General features: G+C 40.3%; 1 protein-coding gene and 1 long non-coding RNA gene across 4 annotated transcripts in view; one reads left to right on the plus strand and one right to left on the minus strand.

Annotated features, from left to right (window-relative positions):
- The window catches only part of ADGRE5 (adhesion G protein-coupled receptor E5), a 54,869-nt gene that overhangs the window by 2,259 nt on the left and 32,241 nt on the right, over nt 1–20,369 (minus strand). Inside the window, exons 6-19 of the mRNA XM_081321152.1 lie at nt 18,199–18,333; nt 14,368–14,511; nt 12,598–12,647; nt 11,653–11,745; nt 9,220–9,388; nt 8,729–8,842; nt 6,695–6,915; nt 5,537–5,707; nt 3,920–4,108; nt 3,066–3,283; nt 2,619–2,685; nt 1,436–1,527; nt 978–1,146; nt 602–709 (exon numbers count right to left, since the gene is read on the minus strand). Of these exons, the coding sequence (XP_081177278.1) occupies nt 602–709; nt 978–1,146; nt 1,436–1,527; nt 2,619–2,685; nt 3,066–3,283; nt 3,920–4,108; nt 5,537–5,707; nt 6,695–6,915; nt 8,729–8,842; nt 9,220–9,388; nt 11,653–11,745; nt 12,598–12,647; nt 14,368–14,511; nt 18,199–18,333 (1,940 nt within the window). The remainder of the gene's footprint in view (nt 1–601; nt 710–977; nt 1,147–1,435; nt 1,528–2,618; nt 2,686–3,065; nt 3,284–3,919; nt 4,109–5,536; nt 5,708–6,694; nt 6,916–8,728; nt 8,843–9,219; nt 9,389–11,652; nt 11,746–12,597; nt 12,648–14,367; nt 14,512–18,198; nt 18,334–20,369) is intronic.
- On the plus strand, nt 924–17,338 carry LOC308664144. 3 transcript variants are annotated; one of them, XR_014025614.1, is made up of 5 exons: nt 984–1,046; nt 3,861–4,034; nt 6,856–7,000; nt 8,758–8,871; nt 17,193–17,338. It is a non-coding gene; the product is annotated as an uncharacterized lncRNA (long non-coding RNA). The 3 variants fall into 3 exon arrangements; XR_014025613.1 differs by lacking the exon at nt 3,861–4,034 and having other exon boundaries at nt 924–1,046; XR_014025615.1 differs by lacking the exon at nt 8,758–8,871.

Consider the following 20,369-nt stretch of genomic DNA (forward strand, 5'->3'; position numbering starts at 1 on the left):
TAAATGTGAGTCATATGACTTTTAATAATCCTTGGTTAAGTGATCTGGATTCTGCTTGATTTAGAAGCCCTGAAAAACTAACCTGTCAATAATCTACAGAAACTGCTGAGATACAGTAGTCCTCAGGGGTCATGTTCTCTCTATTTTCCTACTTACAGTTATATAGTGCAGTTGGTCAGTTCTAATCTATGTTCACACTAGGTCATCTGAATATCCCTTTTCCTGTATCTCAGAGTTGCTCCCTATTTTCTTGCCCTAGGATTTCTGTTCAGATTAATCCTTATGTCAAATATTTTTCCCATTATTTCACATTGACATATGTTCTCAATTATAAAATGACTGGAGAGATATCAAATACACCCACTTGCACCTCATTAGAAGCAAGCATTATTGGTGATTGATTTGCACGGCTTCTAAAAGCAGTAGGACAGGTGGAGAATAAAGCTGTTCCAGGTCTTGATTCAGGTTTAGTCTGATTCTTGATTGTTTTTAAAAGGACCAAGTGGAGGAACATTAAGGCCAGACTCAAAGTCAAAACAGCATTGCAGGACAGCTCCACACTCAGGGAATCTGGAGGATGAAATCTTTCACTAGCTCTTACCCTTAACGTGTTGGAACCGGATGTGGAACTGAATTCTGAATACTTGTCAGAACTCTGGGTCTTGCCACGTCTGCCCTGGCACAACCAGCGGTAATAGTCATCGCGCACCTAGACACAAACAACAACTTTAGGAAACTGCTCTTTGTATCTGTGTCTTTTCCCTGGTTTGCACACATACACACCTTGATACTTGCCAGTCTTTGAGTCTCCCCCCCCGCAAACACTCAATATTATATGCCCAACTTACAGTCCAATCCTGTCTGCTGAGAAGTACATCCTATCATATTCAATATGCTTTACTCCCAAATAAATGACCAGAATATTTCAGTCTCTGAGCTGGTTCCCAACATATCTGCTTTTCTACAAATGCAGGTACCTGTTTCTTGAGTACACAGTGCAGGAGAAAGATGAAGAGACCCTGTAGGCTGTTAAAGATGGTGAAGAGGTAAGACATGACGAGGGTTTGGTTGCTGAACTGAAACAAGCCAAAGATCCAAGTGATGCCTAGAATACAGAGCTGTGCAATGGCTGTGATTGTGAGCACCCTGTAAGAAAAAGAGATTAAGGACACAACTTAACACAGGTTGCTATGGTCCCTGACCTTATGTAATGAGGACTAGCTTCAAAACAGAATGTGAAGGGCATCTATTACATCAAACAGGGCTAGGTAACAGCTTATGCCTTAATTCTCCACCAGGATTATATTAGATGGAGCTTCTGAAAACCATTTTATTAAATAAATCATTTATTATCCAAGGGGATTATTATAATCTCACCAGTTATTAATTCCTGATCTTTTAAGACATAGACGATCACTTTTTCTTGGCTACTTACCTCTGCTTTTTTAATTTAGTCAAATCAGGGTTAATGTCAGCAAACTTCTCGGAAAGCCTCCAGACAGTAATAAGAAAGACAACAGCATTGACCTGTGCAGAAAATATTGGATAAGGATAATCAGGCTTTGAGATGAGCACTAGCCTAAATATCACAGCTTTTCTAGCTTCCTTAATGGAAGCTTAAAGATAGAGTGTTAAGCTTTTGAAAGCTGGACAGTGTTAGAGTTAGAGAATTCTGCTTTAACAAATTAAATCCAAGCTGTATAGTCACCCAGGAGTCATTTCAGTTTGGTTTATTTATGTCATATAATGGGGGGGAGGGGAGAAGCATTTTAATATGACATCAGATAATACATGTAAGAACTGGAGCAAATGCCTTTCTAAAGGAGAGGCAAAAGTTGTCCCTAGCAGAAGTGGTTCAAGGGACATATCGCAGGAATTGGACTACTACATCCAGAGCTACCTACAAATAATAAGATGCCTTCAAAAAGAATAGAATAGAATAGAATAGAATAGAATAGAATAGAATAGAATAGAATAGAATAGAATAGAATGGAATGGAATGGAATGGAATGGAATGGAATGGAATGGAATGGAATGGAGTAGAGTAGAGTAGAGTAGAGTAGAGTAGAGTAGAGTAGAGTAGAGTAGAGTAGAGTAGAGTAGAGTAGAGTAGAGTAGAGTAGAGTAGAGTAGAGTAGAGTAGAGTAGAGTAGAGTAGAGTAGAGTAGAGTAGAGTAGAGTAGAATAGAATAGAATAGAATAGCTGGAAGGGACCTTGGAATCTTCTATTCCAACCCCCTGATCAGGCAGGAAATCCTATACCATTTCAGACAAATGGCTGTGCAGTCTGTTCTTAAAAACTTCCAGTGTTGGAGCATTCACCACTTCTGGAAGCAGGTTGTTCCACTGATTAATTGTTCTAACTGTCAGGAAATTTCTCCTTAGTTCTAGGTTGCTTCTCTCTTGATTAGTTTCCATCCATTGCTTCTTCTCCTGCCTTCAGGTGCTTTGGAGAATAGCTTGACTCCCTCTTCTTTGTGGCAACCCCTGAGATACTGGAACGCTGCTATCATGTCACCCCCTAGTCCTTCTCTTCATTAAACTATAATAGACAGAAGCTGGGATATTGTTCAGAGATTAACATTTTAAGTAGCTCTTGAGTATGCATTCAGCATTACCATGATGATGAAGGAGATAGGTCCCAGGAAACTCCACAAGAACCCACGTTCCCTGGAAAGCCAGCAGCTGTATGGAAAGACAGAGGGTGACTTGTTTTGTAGGCAACTGGATGTATATGGTTATTTTCTCACAGTTCATTTAGATCTGTTCTTCTGCCCCTTTAGAAATTCACTTTCCTAAGAAAGCTCACTACCAATCATGCTGGAATGTGTAGAATGTCAATGTCAATGTCAATGTCACAGGGACTTAAGGCTGGCCACTATAGCTTCCTCTACTTGCCTGCTCAGCCCTTTTACTTCACAAGCAATTCTAGCATGACATGCACTGGAGGACCTACCAACATTCATATTCAAGACCTTGTCACCTCACCTTCAGTGCACAATACACAGATACTCTCTAGCTCATGACTGGGTGGAGGTGGATAAAGATCCAAATTCAGGACTCACTTTTTGCTGCTATATCCTTTGCTATTGATGGCAGCGGAGATGCCCACCAAGACAGCTGGGAGCCCATATCCCACAAGGAAGATGTGCCAATGTTTAAGGCTATGTGTGTTGAAGACCTGAACTACCATCAAGTAGAGCTGCACACCTTCCAGTAGCATCCAAAAGAAGACGCAGAGGAAGAAATAATGGAGCAATCCAGCAACTACAACACATGCCATCTAAAAAAGGAAACGAAGATTAGACTCAGCTGTTCTGGTAGCAGTTTCAAAATCCAGTCTGGTCTTCAAATATCCTCCTTCTTCCCAGAGGAGGACATCTTTCATATCCAGGAAAATTATGTTCAAAGAGAAATGTGATGCACTCTTTATTCCTACTCCTTTAAGGTCCAACAGCACCCCTTAATACTTGTGCCTCTTGGCATTCTCACTGTTTGGTCTGTTAGGTACTCCAATCTTGAAGGAACAAGCACAGACCTTCATAATGTTAGGAACTGGACTGGACTTACAGGGTACTAACTGACCATAGAAGGAGCTGACAAACAATATTGTATTTATATGTCCATTAGGCAACTTTCCCCTATTGATGGCACTTAACCTGGACAGTGGGAAGGAGGAAAGTTAGCACCCCACTGTCAGCTAACAGGCTAGAAATTCAATCTCTCCCATATTCTCTATTAAAGCAGGGGCAGATGCATTTTTAATGATATTCTAAAAGTGGGAGGTAAGATCTCATTTTTTAAATGCACATTATAGAGGATTGGCCACATTAAATGGAGGATTTTTCCACTTCTTTCAGCTGTTTCCCCCAGAATACCTTCCCCAAATGCGTAATCAAAATCCTTGCCAGTTACTTACCGTATTGGTAGAAATCCCAGCGCCCAAGAAGATGACATGGGCAGCAAAGAGAGCCAGGCAAAGGTGGAGGTGTATGGTGGTGCGGATACCTCGGATGGCATGGCAGAACAGGAAGGTGAGGATGGAGAAGAATAGGCAGATCAGAGATAGAAACAGCCCAATCTTTGTGATGATAGACAGGCCCCAATCCTAGAGTAAAGACCAGTATAGGTAATTAATTAATTAAGGCAATGCAGTAGAAGTCAGGTCTTGTCAACTCTACTTGAAAGAAGCTTCGGCTAATAAAAAGCGAATGATTTAAACTTAAATTGCCAATAGCTAGTGATAATTCTTTGATGCTTCAGGAGACGATAAGAAGAAGAAAGGCTCAAAAATCAGACTGAAAAGTAGTTGACCAGCTCAGATCTCTGGCTGAAGTGTTTTTTTGCCTCCTCTCCTTAAATACCAGGAAGCTGATTCTCCTTAAAGCAGCTAATTCCAATAAATACTTTAATCAAAATCTTGCCTTGCTACTAATTTTATCTCAATACTTTTGCTTTAAGAGCCCATCATCTTCACTACTCCCATGGTCTTGCTATTATTTTTGTAGATCCCTCGACAGTGAAGGTCCTATAGGCGCCATTTTCCCAATATTCAGGTGGAATAGGCTAGTCTTTCTAACAGCCAACCAACTGAATTGAACCAAGCCATCTGCAAAAAAAAGTCTCCTTCTCTCTTTTCTTGCCATCTTAGGCTTGATTCCACCTTCTGTCATGACATTTTGTCTGAGCCTTGGATGCCTGGATGTTCTCCTAGTGGAGGGCTACACTCCAAATGAATGAACAAACTGGTCATCCAAGGAGACACAAGATGATGGTGAGAGTGCAGCAATGGGTAGAAGTGCAAATATTTATTTATTTTGACTTTGGTGCCACCCAGCTCCAGGTTGACTCTGCATGGCTCAGCCCCATAGGCACCCAAAAACTTTTCACCCGGACAGAGAAATGAGGAGTTTTGTCTGTTTGCAAATGGAGCGCTTTGAAATAGAGCAATTCGCTCCATTTGCAAGCAGATGAAGCTTCCAGTCTCCTCCTGGGTGAAAAATGCGCGGTGGAGCCAGGCAGAGGCACAGGAGGGGGAGGTAGGCGATCCAGACATGCTGCGCGGCCGCCTGGCTTGTGGGAGGCTCACACGGCGGCACCGGCAGCAGGTGGAGGCAGAGGCATGGGGGGAAGGCAGGCGATCCTGATGCACTCTGCCTGCTACTGGTGCCGCCACGCGAGCCTCCCATGAGCCAGGTGGCCGCGCAACCCGTCTGGATCGCCTGCCTCCCCCACACCTCTGCCTTCACACTCAGACTTACCAGTGCTGCGCCAGGCGGCCGTCGGGCGCTCGCCGTCTCTTCTGCTAGCCACGTCCACCCTCTGAGGCTTATTTTTGGGTGTAAAGCTTAAATTAGGCCCACCCCCAAAAGTCAGGCTAGGGCTTATTTTTGGGGTGAGTCTTATTTTCAGGGAAACACAGGGTATACAAGGAACTCCAGTTATGAATAACTAATCAATCCTACAACCATTTTTTTTAAAAAAATTCCCTGACTAAACCCAGTCCTAAGTTCTCTATTCTCTAGTTGGGACTTGCCTCCACATCATAGAAGGCCATGAGCACTGCAAAGCTGGTCAGATGTTTGCAGCTGCAATATGTCCTGTTGGCAGTACTAATGTTCAGACGTACACAACCTTCTTGAGACCAATTTCCACCCGTTTCAGTGGGCTTCCAAAAAGCACAAATCACCTTCAGAGCATTTGATTCCTAGAAGGAAAAAAAAATAGGAATATGGGGACAGGATGAATGAGCCAATATTATCAAATACATACAAATTTGAACTCTGCGTATATTGTCAGCCTTCCCAGCAGAGCAGACAGGAAACATGACCAGATGAGCTAATCCTACTTTACTATCAGGCTATATTAACAGAGTCTTGCAAATCTACAGGTAAAAATCTGCTGACTCCTTTGCAGTCTGAGATATTAGGGAGGGTCTTTTCTGAGCCTCTTGCTCCATCCAGTACAGGTAATCCTTGACTTAAGGACCATTCATTTCATAATAATTCAGAGATTCAACAGCCTTGGAGAAAGTGACTTACAACCCCTCCTCAAAGTTGCACCAACCCCACAGTCACATGACTGCAGTTCAGGCGCTTGGCAACCAGCTTGCATTTACAATGTTTGCAGGGTCTTGCCATCATGGGATCATGGTTTGCAACTTCCCAACCAGCCAAGTCGATTGAGGAAGCTGTATTTGCTAAATGACTACATGGTTCACTTAACAGCCACGTGATTTGCTTAATGACCACAGTAAAAATGGACATAAAATGAGGTGTGGTCATGAGATGACTCACTTATGACTGCATGCCTTAGTGACTAAAATTGTGGTCTCAATTGCAGTTGTAAGTTAAGGATTATTTTTATCCAGCTGCATGCTATGTCCTCTCTGATCTGACCATTCCAAAGGCCGCATCTCTACACTGGTCTACCAAGGTCTTTCCCACATATTATTACACATACAGCAAGCAAGAAAAGCAGACAAATTGGGCTTCCTGGTCTTTAATGTGAATTAGTGTCAAAATCCGTCCAACGGCTCACTTCTGAGTGTGGCTAAGTAGAAGACAAACTATATAGTACTTTCTCTCCAGGAAAGGCTGTTTCCTTGGTTAAATGGCTCTTACGGGAGTAACAAAAGGATATACTATTGCCATTCTCTAGATCCAGGGAAGACAAAGAAGAAATGGATACTCACTGGTTTGGGATGGTTAAAGGAGAATGTGACGGAATTGCTTAGGGCAGTGGTCTCATTATGGCCTAGAAAAGCAGATGCCACCTTGGACAATACTTTATAGTTGGGCTTGTCAGTCTCTTGCTTTGACTTTACAATTTGCTCCCAGTCGCTTCCTTCAACAGGTGCACCTGTCAGGATGGATCCCAGGTTTTGATAAGACAGGAGGCCAACAACACTGGGGCCTGAAAAGGGAAGAGTGATTGAGATGTGAGGATGCAGAAGCTGCTGGGATGAGACAGCCCAATGGTGATCCACAGTACATAAGCAGTGAGTGGATTCTGTCTGTTTAAGCTGCCAATGGAGAGAAATAGTATGTCCAAATTCAGGTCTATGTGGAAAAATATTCTTTGCAAACAAAGAACTAGCAAACTAGGGAATTTTCTCTTGGACAATCTACCTTGGAAAGATATTCATATAGAATTTTTTGATACTCCTCCCTTTCCCCATAGTGTCATTGTACAATTGCCAGTTAACAATTGTTGTGGTATTAATAATTTATTCCGTTGCTCTAGATATTTGAATTCTGTACAGAATTTAACTGTCATTTTTAAGAATTTAAAGAATATAGTATATTCAATTGCTTATTGGAATAATGGCAAATTATAATTTTAATGTATTTGTATATCCCTAGTTTATTCACCTGACTCTATTCCTTTGCCTTTTTTGTGCCTTTTCCTTCTGTTTATATATTTTATCCAAGTTCAATAATATATATATTATTGTGGTCATATATCATTTAGTTTTAAGAAACCTATCAACACAAAAAACTGCCTGTCGTTTCTTCAAAACCTATGAATTGTCTTGCATCAGACTGAATGTCCATCTAGTTTAGTATTCTGTTGATAGACATAAATAAAGAGATGTTTCTGGGAAACACAAGCAGAGACAATCTTTCCCTTAAATTCTCTAACTCCCAACATTATTTAGAAATATTTCAGAAATATGAATTGCTCTATTCTTCATCCTGTCAAACAACTTCAAAAAACTATTTCTTCACCGTACATTTACACCCAGCGTTGTACATTCCATACATTTAAATCCAACATTGTGTCCTGAACATTTTCCTAATTAAATTCCTTTGAGCATCCCTCTCATCTAATATAGTAAGAAGAAGAAAAAAAATGATCTTTCCTCTTGCCATTATTTTTCTTAAAATAAAACACTGACATGTCTTCACAATCAGTTGTTTTCCAGTATTTCACTTTTCTTCACAATGTCCAGAACAGCTGCAAAGGAAATGCTGCCAGGTTTTCCCCTCTCCTGGCCCACCCCGGTTCCTTAATTCTATTTATCTGCCCATTCCCTTGGATAGGCAATCTATGGCTCAAAGAAACCTATTTCTCTGCCTACGTGATGAAGGGTGAGGCAGAAGAGGAACAGATCCACAGGTCTATTAAGAAAAAGAAGGCAAGTAGAAGGAAGGCCAGAAGATGGTAGAGGACAGGAAGGCCTGGAGGAAAGTGGTCCATGGGGTCGCAATGGGTCGGACACGACTTCGCAGCTAACAACAACAACAAGAAGGAAGGCAGGAGAGTAAGAAAGAAAATCACTCCGCAGCGACCTATATCTCTGGCAAGAACTCTTCTGTAGCAGCCTGCTGAAAGACAGCAAGTTCCACCTTCCACTGACACACGTTTCTCATCTAATTACTCCTAAGACAGGGGTAGGCAACCTCGGCTCTTTTATGACTCATGGACTTCAACTCCCAGAATTCCTGAGTCAGCACAGCTGACTCATGAATTCTGGGAGTTGAAGTCCGTGAGTCATAAAAGAGCCGAGGTTGCCTACCCCTGTCCTAAGACAACGTGGCTTCCCAAAGGGAAGAGAACTTCTCTCCCAGGCCCAAAGTCTGTCCCAGAAGCTCTGACCCCCAAGAAGAGCTTTTCCCTTCTGCTGCCTTCTCCCTCGGCTTTTCCAGCCCATTACGGGCATTCTGTTCCTTCTCACAGCATACCCCGCAGACAAGCCCTCGGTTGCCCTGCCGCAGCTTTTTACCTTCTCCCTTCTTGCTTGCTTCTTCCCAGCTTACTTCCATCTGTGTGTCCTCCAGCCACAGTTGCGCCAGACCTTGGCTTGTGTTCTCAGCTGTCCTGATTTCCATCACCAGCTCTATTACGAAAGAAAAGGAAGATGACAAGGTTAGTAGGGAACAGGAAAGGGCAAGTGGCAGGGTCTCTGAAACAAACATCACTTTCCTCAAAATATTCCAACTATTCAAGCAACAGATTTACTCAGCAAGGGGCGGGGGGGGGGGGAGGAGGAGAGAAATATATCATAAAGCAGAATGAAACTGGGGAAGGAGAGCTAATTTCATATTTCAAAAGTGTCCTCCTCCTTCTCCTTAAGGCACAGTCAAATTCATCTGAAAGGCACCACATTAGGGGTGGCTAAGACACAAAGGAGGTGTCATTGCAGTCAATAAAGGAGAGAATTCCTGGGCAAGGTCCTGAAGGAAATCTCAAATAACTCCAACTCTGTATACTAACTTGTACCTGCTCTGGGCTTGATGGTGGTGGTTCCACTGGGTAGGGCAAACGCAAACATCCTGAGCCTGGCCTCCATCAGCTCCATGATCTTAGTCGCCACCTGCTGACTTTGCTGCTTATTCTCAGCCTCCATCAAGTTCAACAGATTGTCCACTTTGTCCAGTGTTTCCTAAAACATGTTGACATTTGTGTTTATGAGAAAAGCTGGCACTCAGAGACACTGAGTCATTGTTAAATCCACTGTACATAGATAAGCACAGGAATGGGGAATTCCAGTGGGATTTTTGAGCATGTAAAATCTAAGAAATAATCTGCCTCTTTACCAGCAGCCAACTGAATATGCCTGGTGATGTCTCCTTTGTTATCACATTAAAAGATTCTTTTAATTAAAAGGTAATCTAGCACACTATAAAGCAGAGCACTGGTATCGAGCATCATATTTGTGGCCATGAATGCCTCTGGGTCCTACTTAGAATGTACAGTTTTTGGAGAAAAGAAGAAAAATGCTTTATTGGAGGGGTGTCCTTCCATTCCCCCCAAAGGACAAATGCTGAGATGGAAAAAGAATCTTTTCTGATCTGTAGGGACTACGAGTGGTCAAGGCCTCCACTGGAGCCATTTGATGGGTGAGCCACATTTTGACCCCATATGGTTGAGGATCCACAGATGAGAATATGAGCTAATGTGTTACAGCATCAGCTTTCCGCCAAACAGCTAGAAAGTACTTGAGTGACAAAACCAAAGAAAAACAAAACAAAACAACCCAAACAAGATTGGTGTGTCCTCAAAATTGGCTATCAAACTATAATCTCCCCATTTTTACAGTAAAATTATTTCAGCTTTTCCCACCTTTATTATTTAAGACAAATTAAATATATTAGTTTATACATTGATTTGTATCCTCTTACATTACATAAATCAGACATGTTAAACACAAGGCCCGGGGGCCGGATCCGGCCCGCAAAGTGGTTTCATGTGGCCCGTGAAGCCATCCTGGAAACAGTGAGGGAACGGCCCCTACTGCCTTGGCCCTGGCCCAGAGACCCTCCTTCTGCCAGAGACCCTCAGATCTGTCCCACTCCTGCCCAGGCCCCCATAAGCACCCTTGATGTGAACGATGTAGAGCTGGCCACGCCCACCCAGTAGGCCACGCCCACTCCAGCCACGCCCACCCAGTAGGCCACGCTCACCCTGGCCACGCCCACCCGGCCCCCTGAGGGCAACCACAATGCTGATGTGGCCCTCAATGAAATTGAGTTTGACACCCCTGACATAAATGATCACCGTAAGAACAGCAATAGTAAACAGCAAGCTTCATCCCCCTGCATTCTTTATGAAATGGGCATTTTAGTGATATGAAAACTGTTTCCTTCCTCATTAACAACTGGCTGGGATCTATTTAGAAATTCACAAGTAAAGGATCTATAAACACAGCTCCAGCCAGGAGTCTGTCAACAAAAACGATGGTAATGCTGTTATAGAGTACATGTTTCTATATACTACGGATACTCACTTGAATTAATTTTTGCATGGATTTTAACTCCAACTCAAAATATTTTTCCCTTGCTTTTTAGAAGTGATATAAAATAGTACATGTGACTGGAATAGCAATAGTTTTAGTTGTTGTTTACGTTTTAAAGGTATTCATGTAAGAGTATTATTCTACATTATTTTGGGAGGCAGAAATATCTTTCTCAGAGTTAACTGCTAGTGACAGGGATTTATTTACCTGTTTGCTAACTTCAGAATATTTGCATGCAGCTTCTGTGGTTCCAGAATAAAAGTTTTGTCTATCAACATCTATTTGATGCCACCACCACTTTTCTTTTTCTCTCACTCCTTCTCCCTGTCCATCTTTCATATGAAGCCCACAGCTGGGATTGGTCTTAAAACAGCCTCTAAACTAAGCTGACCTGCCAGCATTGAGCAATCCTTGTTTGTGTTAAGTGATGGGGAAGGGGTGGATGGCGCAGGGAATCTTCAGATAGAAGAGAAGTTGGAAGGCAGGGATGCAAATGAAGAAGGCTAAGACAGGGTCTGCAGCAATGGGAAGCAGAGGTTTCTTGGCTGTGGGAGAAATTAAAGGCTTGTCTAAAAGATGTGAACCCGGCTGCTGCTTCTTTTGTATCATATCTAGAATGATGGTTCATTTATTGGAGAGTGGAAGGAAATACTCACACACAGATGCATAAAAGATCCATTGTTGTTTGACTAGCATATGATAACTGGCTACCCTTTTAGATTGGGATGTTGTGCAATCATGTGCAGTGTGAAAAATGCCGAAGATATGAACTGCGTTAGTCTTAATACACGATGGATGCAGGGTAGGCAGGGCAGGGAGCTTCCTTCAATGCATCTCCTGTCAGCTTGTTTTCTTACATATTTTCTCAAGTTGCCTTTTCCTGTAAGTCAGTAACTAAACTGAAAACATACCCACAAATGCCTCTTCGAATCCATTTGGCTGCTCACATTTGGCGGTGAACCAAAGAGGTTTCCCAGCTGAGTAGTAATGTTGCAAAGGAAACTCTGCAAAGCAACACCCGGCAAACACCATTAGGGGACAAGGATCAGAGGGAGAACCATGATGAAGAAATATGAAATACAAAATATGAATATGAAATATCACACACACACACACACACACTATACACTGGATAGAAAACTACCGTTTCAAAAGCCCTATTAACCAACGAATACATTTCAAGAATAAAATTCCAGGAGAACAATTTCCACAAATGCTATAATCTGCCCTTCTCTGTCTTAACGAACAAATAAACCAGCACTAGGTATATTTAAGGCTCTCAGAGATTTGGATCCAAGCTCCAAATAAGCATGAGAGAACATGAGAGCATGGCTATACTGTGATGTCTTGAAACAGCAGCATCTTTCCCCAATATCATATGCTTGAGTCCAATTCTGCAGAGATCTAATCCCGACACACCATAAATGTAGAAATCATGTACTGTATGCCATTTAATTCACTATCCTGAAAAATCCTACCGTGTTTTCTTTAAAAAAACAACCCTATCTTCTGATCCTTAAGATTACAAGGCAAAACACAGACAAACTCTTAGTAATTACTAGGTTGAGGCAGTTCAGTGAGATAACTACATGCAACTCTTCACAATTTGCTTAACCAAGGCAAATCATGTCATTAAATTGTATTGTAATGTTAGGTGTTGTTATTGCTGTTTATTTAAAAAGCCATTAGGCTGCTGTTCGGGAGGCAATGATTTGGTCAAGTTAGAAAACAAACCCCTAAGTTAAATACTGTTACATCCAGAGATGTGGTGGCCATTCCATCAAAAGGGAAATTTAGTATTATTTACATACCATAAATTTAATCTTGACTTCAAGATCTAAGCATTTAGGACTCACCTGTTTACCTGAACAGTTATTCCATGAAGGTATGATGGGATAGTTGAATTCTGGGGACAGAACAAACAATTTATGGAGAAATGTTTTTTTTTTAAATAATTTCTAAAAATCTCTTCATTTTACTTATTTTCCGAAGCATGCTAGGTTATACTTTATATTGATCAGATCACTTTATCTATTTCTGAGTGGAAACTAATAGGACCAAGTCTCAGGGCGCTGTGAAAAAAGATCTTGCTTTGCCCTAATAATGCAACTGAAGAGAAACTATGCTTGGTACTTTTCCTTTATTCAATGCTTTTTATTGCTTTGGTCCTCTTAATGGTGCCACAAGGCAAATCGCTATTAGTCTATTAAAAAAAAAAAGGTTGAACGAGATTTGCCAAAAATCATCATGCCAGTCAAGGGCAGAAGTTTTCCAGCAACATTTAATCCAGAGAAACAGTGTGGCACAGAAACAGCACGACAGAGGCAAAAAGGGGACGAGAAAACGGTTGTTCTGCATATATAAAAGGCCCAAGGTTTGGTCCCTGGAAAGGATGGAAGAGGCACCATTCTTTCGCTTGCTGGGTTGGTACAGCTGCACATTTGTCATGGCTTGTTTTCTGAATGTGACCCAACTGTTGGCTCTTGCTCCAAAAATGTAAAAGCCTGAATACTAGGAGCAGCATAAAATATGTTTAAACATGAGACAGGGAACTACAATTTGAGATTTTTCTCTGAAGATGACTTGCTGAGTTGCTAAGTCTGGTAATCCATATCTAAACAGGACTATGCTGGAATATATTTTAAGAAATTTTAACTGCGTGAAGCCTGTTTGTCCAAATCATACTGGCCGCATAGATTTTCCCATCTGAACTGCTGGGTTCAGGGCTCTGGCTAGCAATGCTCCTAACCCCAGAACGGCCTTAATGAGGCAGAACTGGAGAACAGAGGGGGGCTAATTGTAGCCAATCACTTAGGCTGTAAGATACAGCTGTCAAACCAGAGTTCCAGGGGGGTGGAAACTTGTCACCCCTGCAGAGATGAGCCATCAGTGGAAGATGTAAGAAAATAATGTGCCCAGGTAGCCGACGTAGATGTGGCTTGAACAGAAAATGATCACTCTTAACAGGTCTAGAATCAAATTGTTTTTATATGCAGGGAGCCAGTAAAACAAGCTGAGCAAGGAAAGCAGTTCTCGTTATATTGAGACAATCAATGTACCTTTTAAAATTATTTTTCCCTTGCCTGAATTTAATTTTATTATGATAAATATAAACCAAATTATAATGCTATTTTAAGGCAAACACAGCAAGCATGCAATTTTTAAAATTTAAGACAACGATGATCGAGAAATATAAGTTAACATGAAAGTCCCTTCGCATACTGTCTGTAAAAAACAAGAACAAAGCTGACCATTGCAAAAGCAAAAGGACAGAAAAAAAAAGATTTACCGTAACAATTTAGGAAGCCAACTACTTTATTAGATAAGATGGGGTGAAAAATTAAGCCAAAGAAGATTTGAACCTTGCCTTTATTAAAAAAGCTACTTTTTGTTTTATCTCAATTGCTGAAATGCTTTTGATAATGGTTTCCAAGTTTCTTCAATAAATCTCATTTATTCTCAGTTCTTGGACCGTCTTATGTAGGGGAAATTAGCTAAGTGATTCCAGCCCTGCCTGTAGCTTGTTGCCTAACAATAAGCTCCCGTGTGGTCTGAGCCATTGTGGGGCTGTTTTCTGTAAAAAGGCTGCTTCTGCCCTTAATTTCATCTTCTCCTTTCGAATTTACCTTTGCATTTTATCTTTGTTTTATTCTCCTGGACAGCATTGGAATATTGGAAATATCCTGGCGGGCAGTAACATGAATAACTTCCTTCATAGTTGACGCAATGGGCAGTTTCATCGCAAGCATTTCCATTACACTCATTAATATCTGTTAAAAACAAAAGAGGGATGAATATAAAACTAATGTAAGACTACTTAATGCAAGAAAGGAAAATGAGAAGGGTTGGGTCCAGAATATTCAAGAACCAATAACGATGGATACTTGGGAAACAATCTGGGTCAGAAATGTAAAATTTACACAGGCACAAAATTTAAGAGAAAATTTTTATAAGATGTTTTATAGATGGCATTTAGATCCTAAGAAATTGGCATCTATATATCCAAATTATCAGCCTAAATGCTGGAGGTGTGGTTGTGATGATGCAACGTATTATCATATATGGTGGACTTGTAAAAAAGTAAAAGCTTTTTGGATTAAAATTTGGTGGAATATGCAGAAGATATTTAAGAAAAAGATAAAGTTTTCTCCACAATTATTTTTGCTGGGTATTACTATAGACTGCTATAGAAACTAAATTGATGTTGAATTTAATAACGGCAGCAAGACTTTTGGTAGCGCAATATTGGAAGAAGGAGGATTTGCCTACTATAGAATATGGACTTTAAAAGTTTCGAACCTGGCAGAAATGGCAAAAATCTCCGCATATTTGAAAGATCATTCGCAACAAAGATATATTTTGGAATGGAGAAGATGGATTGATTATATCCAGAATAAATATGGGACTAAAAAGTTTCATTTAGCATTTGAATAAGTATTAGATTTATAAGATATGTTATTATTTAGTTATTTTTAAGGAGAGTTAAAGTGCGATAGGACTTAAAGTGTTATTATAGCTAGTTAGCACATTATAGTTTAAAATTGTTAGGGTTAATATCCTGTATTTGCTCTGGGAAGTCGGGGGGGGGGAGGGAGAGGGAGGGATGGGTTTTTATATTTAAAATGTATTTGTAAAACTCTTTAATAAAAAAAAGAAAAAAAGAAAAAAAAGGAAAATGAGAAGGGGGAAAAAACCCAACTAAATAAAAAAGCTCAGACTTGTTACAAGTATTCTGCCTGTGAGGTATTCTGTATGTCTGACATTCTAATCATGCTTCCATAAACCAATATAACACATCCACACGGATTGCAACAGACCAAGGTATATATATCTCAGTTTGTCTTTAAATTGGAGCTGATAGCCTCTCTCTAGGACAGGGGTAGGCAATCTCGGCTCTTTTATGACTCATGGACTTCAACTCCCAGAATTCCTGAGCCGGCTGGCTCAGGAATTCTGGGAATTGAAGTCCATGAGTCATAAAAGAGCCGAGATTGCCTACTCCTGCTCTAGGACAAGCTTCTGAAAAGGAATGAGAAATTGCTCCAAGATCATAAAACATGGCCCACCGTGTGTTCCAAATACTTTCCTGGTTATAGAAGTGAAACTGTAAGCCTCAGTATGTGCAAATATTGATGTATAAATTAGAATCACAGGACACTTAGCTTTGACAATTTTGTAGAGGTATTTTAAAAAGTGCCATTAAACATTTATAGGCAATCCTCGACTTACGACAGTTCATTAAGTGACTGTTCGAAGTTACAACTGTACTGAAAAAAGTGACTTATGACCATTTTCACACTTAAGACTGTTGCAGCATCCCCTTGGTCACGTGATCAAAATTCAGACACTTGGCAACTGGCTCATATTTATGTGTCCTGGGGTCATGTGATCTCCTTTTGCGAACTTCTGACAAGCAAAGTCAATGGGGAAGCCAGATTCGCTTAACAACCATTTTACTAATTTAACAGCTGCAGTGATTCACTTAACAACTGTGGCAAGAAAGGTCGTAAAAAGGGGCAAAATCCACTTAACAAATGTTTCGCTTAGAAATGGAAATTTGGGGCTCCACTGTGGTCATAAGGTGAGGATTGCCTGTACTTATATATTCAGAACCTATTCACTGAGAGGTTTTGCAGATGATTTGGGTTTGATTTTACAAGACCCCCAGAAAGGGACTGAGTTTTTGATGAAAATTTTTTGAGAGACTTTAGTAGACTAACAGATTTCAGGATTGATAAATAGGTTTGTAAAAAAAATGTGACTATACAAAATCAAGACAATCTTATGAAAAAAAAATTGATAAAAAGGTTAAATATTTGAGTTATCTTGACTAATATGAATTGTATGTTGTTTGAAAATAACTAATGAAGTTAGAAATGATATATTGACATGGGAAATTTACAAGTGTGATTTTTGGGAAGAGTTTCGATGATTAAAGAGAATATTTTACCTTATCCCAGACACCTTACCCATACTGATGATTTATATAGCATTTAAGCAATGGCAAGAATGTTATCTTGCTCCATTGCCTCAAAAAATACCTCAACCCATAGGCTGATGTGGACAATTACCAAATAATTTTCAAATAGTATGATTTTTCTCAGCCTCTTCTCTCATGTGATACACAAGCCCCTCAAAGATAGTCATCTCTTTATGATAGAATGTACTGTAGTTTCCAGCCAGACTGTGAACAGATGGCAACCAGGAGTAAACCAAGATATTTTGCTGCCCAAGCTAAAACAATCACATCTTCTCATCACTCTAGATTCTTGAAATTTTAAACTAACATAATTGGCAATTGCATCTTATTTCAGCATTGCAGATAGAACAGTTGTCCTCCACTGATGCTGAGGGAATTGACTGGCAAGTCACTCTGCCTGGGATCATAAACTTTTCTCCTAATTCCTCAACACTACTGTATTGAGTAACTATTCACTTCTCATTCCCTTAGGTACAGCTGCTTGGATCACAAGGACACAGGGCACGGACAATGTATATCACAACGTATGTCATGGATGATCGTCATATCCCTGCTTGCTCCATGAAAGATCTTTCCCAACGTCTTTTTGATCCATTAAAAAATGAGCAAGATGCCTTTTGACAATTTTCAGCTATTTAATGTAACTTTTCCTGACTAAACAACAGGAATTAATTTTCTTCCATTTTAACCTTATGAATGGACAAAATGAAGCTATTAGACAAATCGAGACAACAGATACTCGTTTCTCTGATTTGATCTCCAGGCCTGTTGTGACTATGTAACTTCTGTAATTCAAATCCCAGCCACTCTATGGAATTCTAGGAGTTCTAGACACAGCACATTTGGAGGATGCCAGCTGGCAAAGGCTTATGTAAGAAAGCCAGCCACTGCCAAGCTCTTACTAGAAAGAGAGACACTAGTGACTTCAAACAGCACAAACATGTTCTGAAGTAAAACCTCAAACATATATGATTGAAAAGAAACCGATTCTCCATAATAATTCATGCCCCAAACATTGCAGTTTCTAAAAATGTTTCAAATAATAGCCCACAATCATGGTTATTTTAAAGATAAATACTTTTCTCATAAGTCTTGTTTTGTTTGGCAACTTCAAGAGCAGGGTCTTTGGAGCTCTCTGAGCTTGCTTGCTTTTTTGCAGAAGTTTCATCACCCAAGCTAGGTAACATCATCAGTGCACTGCATCATCAGTGAGCACTGATGATGTTACCTAGTTTGGGTAATGAAACGTCTGCAAAAAAACAAGCAAGCTCAGAAAACACAAAGGATCCTCATTTCAACCCTGAGCTGCAGATATTCTCCTTTATTGGTAACATTCTTATGCATTTTGACCATCTCTGGCTCTATAATCACTTCAAAATCATTCCGCAAAAATAATTAACTACAGAAGTGATTTGTCACCCTCCAATGTATTAGTGTGGTTCCATAACATAGAAGTTGTGTTCTCACTCAGATGTACCTCTGCATAGCTTTCTATCATCTTTAAAGCTCTTTCCATATCCTTGCTTGCATTTACAGTGGTAATCCCCTTCAGTGTTAATGCAGCTCCCCTTGGGACCACAGATGGAAACATTTCTCTTGCACTCATCAATGTCTGCAAGAAGAAAGTAGTGCTAAATGAAACATGGCAAAATGCCACAACCGATTATGCTAGCATCTTCCAACCTGGGCGTTTATTCCCCAGAGGAGAAAGGACTGCAGCTCCCAGAATTCCCCATCCAGCATGGCCACTGAGGATTATAGGAGCTGAGTCCACCTAACTGAGGAAGGCCCAGGTTGGGAAAGCTGTGTTGTAGCAGAGAAAAAACTGTTTACAGCTGCAAAAGGCCAAGCCATTTCCCATGCAAACTCTGCAAAGCAACATGCTGTAACATACATACTTGGGACAAAAACTCTGAAGTGGTGAACTGCATGGGCATTGTGGCTGAGTCACCATACTGTGAGCAGAGAAAACTACTTTGTTCGTTTGATTTAGATCCTACCGTTCTATCAATGGGTCAATCTAGATTTTTGGTTTTTTTAAAAATAAAAAAGCAGCTCCAATTATTATTACTACAACCCAAGGGACCTAGCTGAAGAAGACAGTCTTAACTCTTGAAAACAACTCTTCCCCAGCTTGGGAGTAAGGTGGGTGAAAGGCCTTCTTCTCCCGATTAACCAATGGGCTCTGAAAGTGGGTTTCTTTCCTGGTGACCTACATACTGATAAGACAGGCACAGAGATAGGTAGCCCTTCAAATGGCCAGACCAGAGGAAATGTAGGACTTCAAATATTAAAACTAACATTTCAATCTGCTCTTTCAGAGGGAATACAACTTTGTCTAACACTAACCCCAAAGTCTGGTTTCCTACTGAATGACAGTACTTCTGTCTTGTCTGAGCTTATTTTCATTCTGTTCACCGTTATCCAGCTCATCCTTACACTCAGGCAATGATGAAGGGAACTGACCATTATTTTTGCAGTTAAATGACAAAGAGGATCAGATCTGAGGGTCGTCCAATAAATTCATTTTGAATGTCACTACTTTAAAGTAACTGAGAAATCTCCTGCTTAAAAGAGGGACAGAATGCTCAGAAAAAACCCAAGTCCAGTTTTCCAAGTAAACAGAGGTTCAGTTCCAGTCATGGCAGTAACAGATAAAAGAAAGAAATGAGGAGTAACCAAAGCTGAAGTAATTCCCTCATCATCGGGCATGTATTAAAAATGAAAGTGAAAGGATGGGGATGATGCCCAAACGACCCTGTGACTATATTTCCCTTTCCTGTACAATAATGAGTACTTTTCATTCCATTCATTGCAAACCCAAAGAAAATGGATAACTGCAAACGCTAAGCATTGGAATGACATTCTGGTCACTTTATCATGAATAACCAGTGAGATTCTTAATAAATCCTCAGACCCAATTATTTAATTAGATTCAAAGATCTCTGCCATGGATACAAAGACAGCAGAAACGTGAAAGGGGAACGAGCGCCTTTGGAGAAATTGCACTCTCTTTTTCATTTTGCAAGAAATGAAGCATAGTAAAACAGATAATGGTCCTATCTGTAATAGCAAAATCCATATTCTTTTCCTAAAATGAAAAAAGACCCTGAATTTAAAACCATGCCCTCACAAATGATAAGACTAGAAAAAATAAAGGTAAGCCTAATTTAGAGTATTCTCAACAAACTTAAAACTATTCCCTCGTCCAAATGGAAAGGCAAAAGAACAAGCAAATATCCATTTTAAGTTTAAAATATACAACATATTCAGTAGCAGGTAAAAAAAAACAACATTCAGCTGCTGGGAGCCAATCATAATAATAATATTATTCTGATGTTTTCTCCAAATGTGCAGTTTAGTAGCATTAAAATAAAAAAGTAGCCTAGATTATTACCTACTAGCTTAATATTGGCATTGGGTTTACTCCAATTACATTTAATATATGAAAAAGTTCCTTTCTTAATATGTTCCTAGAATGGCCCATTTTCATGGATCAGTTGGCTCGATTTGGTTGATTCTGAGAAGTAACTCTTGTAGGTCAAGACATCCATACATCTACATGCAGCAAGTCAGTGGGAAATTCCGGGAAAAGAGCTGAGTTTGGAGAGTACCTCCAAAATAAGAGTACATAAACCGTAGGCCCTA

Source organism: Vipera berus (genome assembly GCF_964194415.1).
Source record: "Vipera berus genome assembly, chromosome: 2".
NCBI classification, from domain to species: Eukaryota; Metazoa; Chordata; class Lepidosauria; order Squamata; family Viperidae; genus Vipera; species Vipera berus.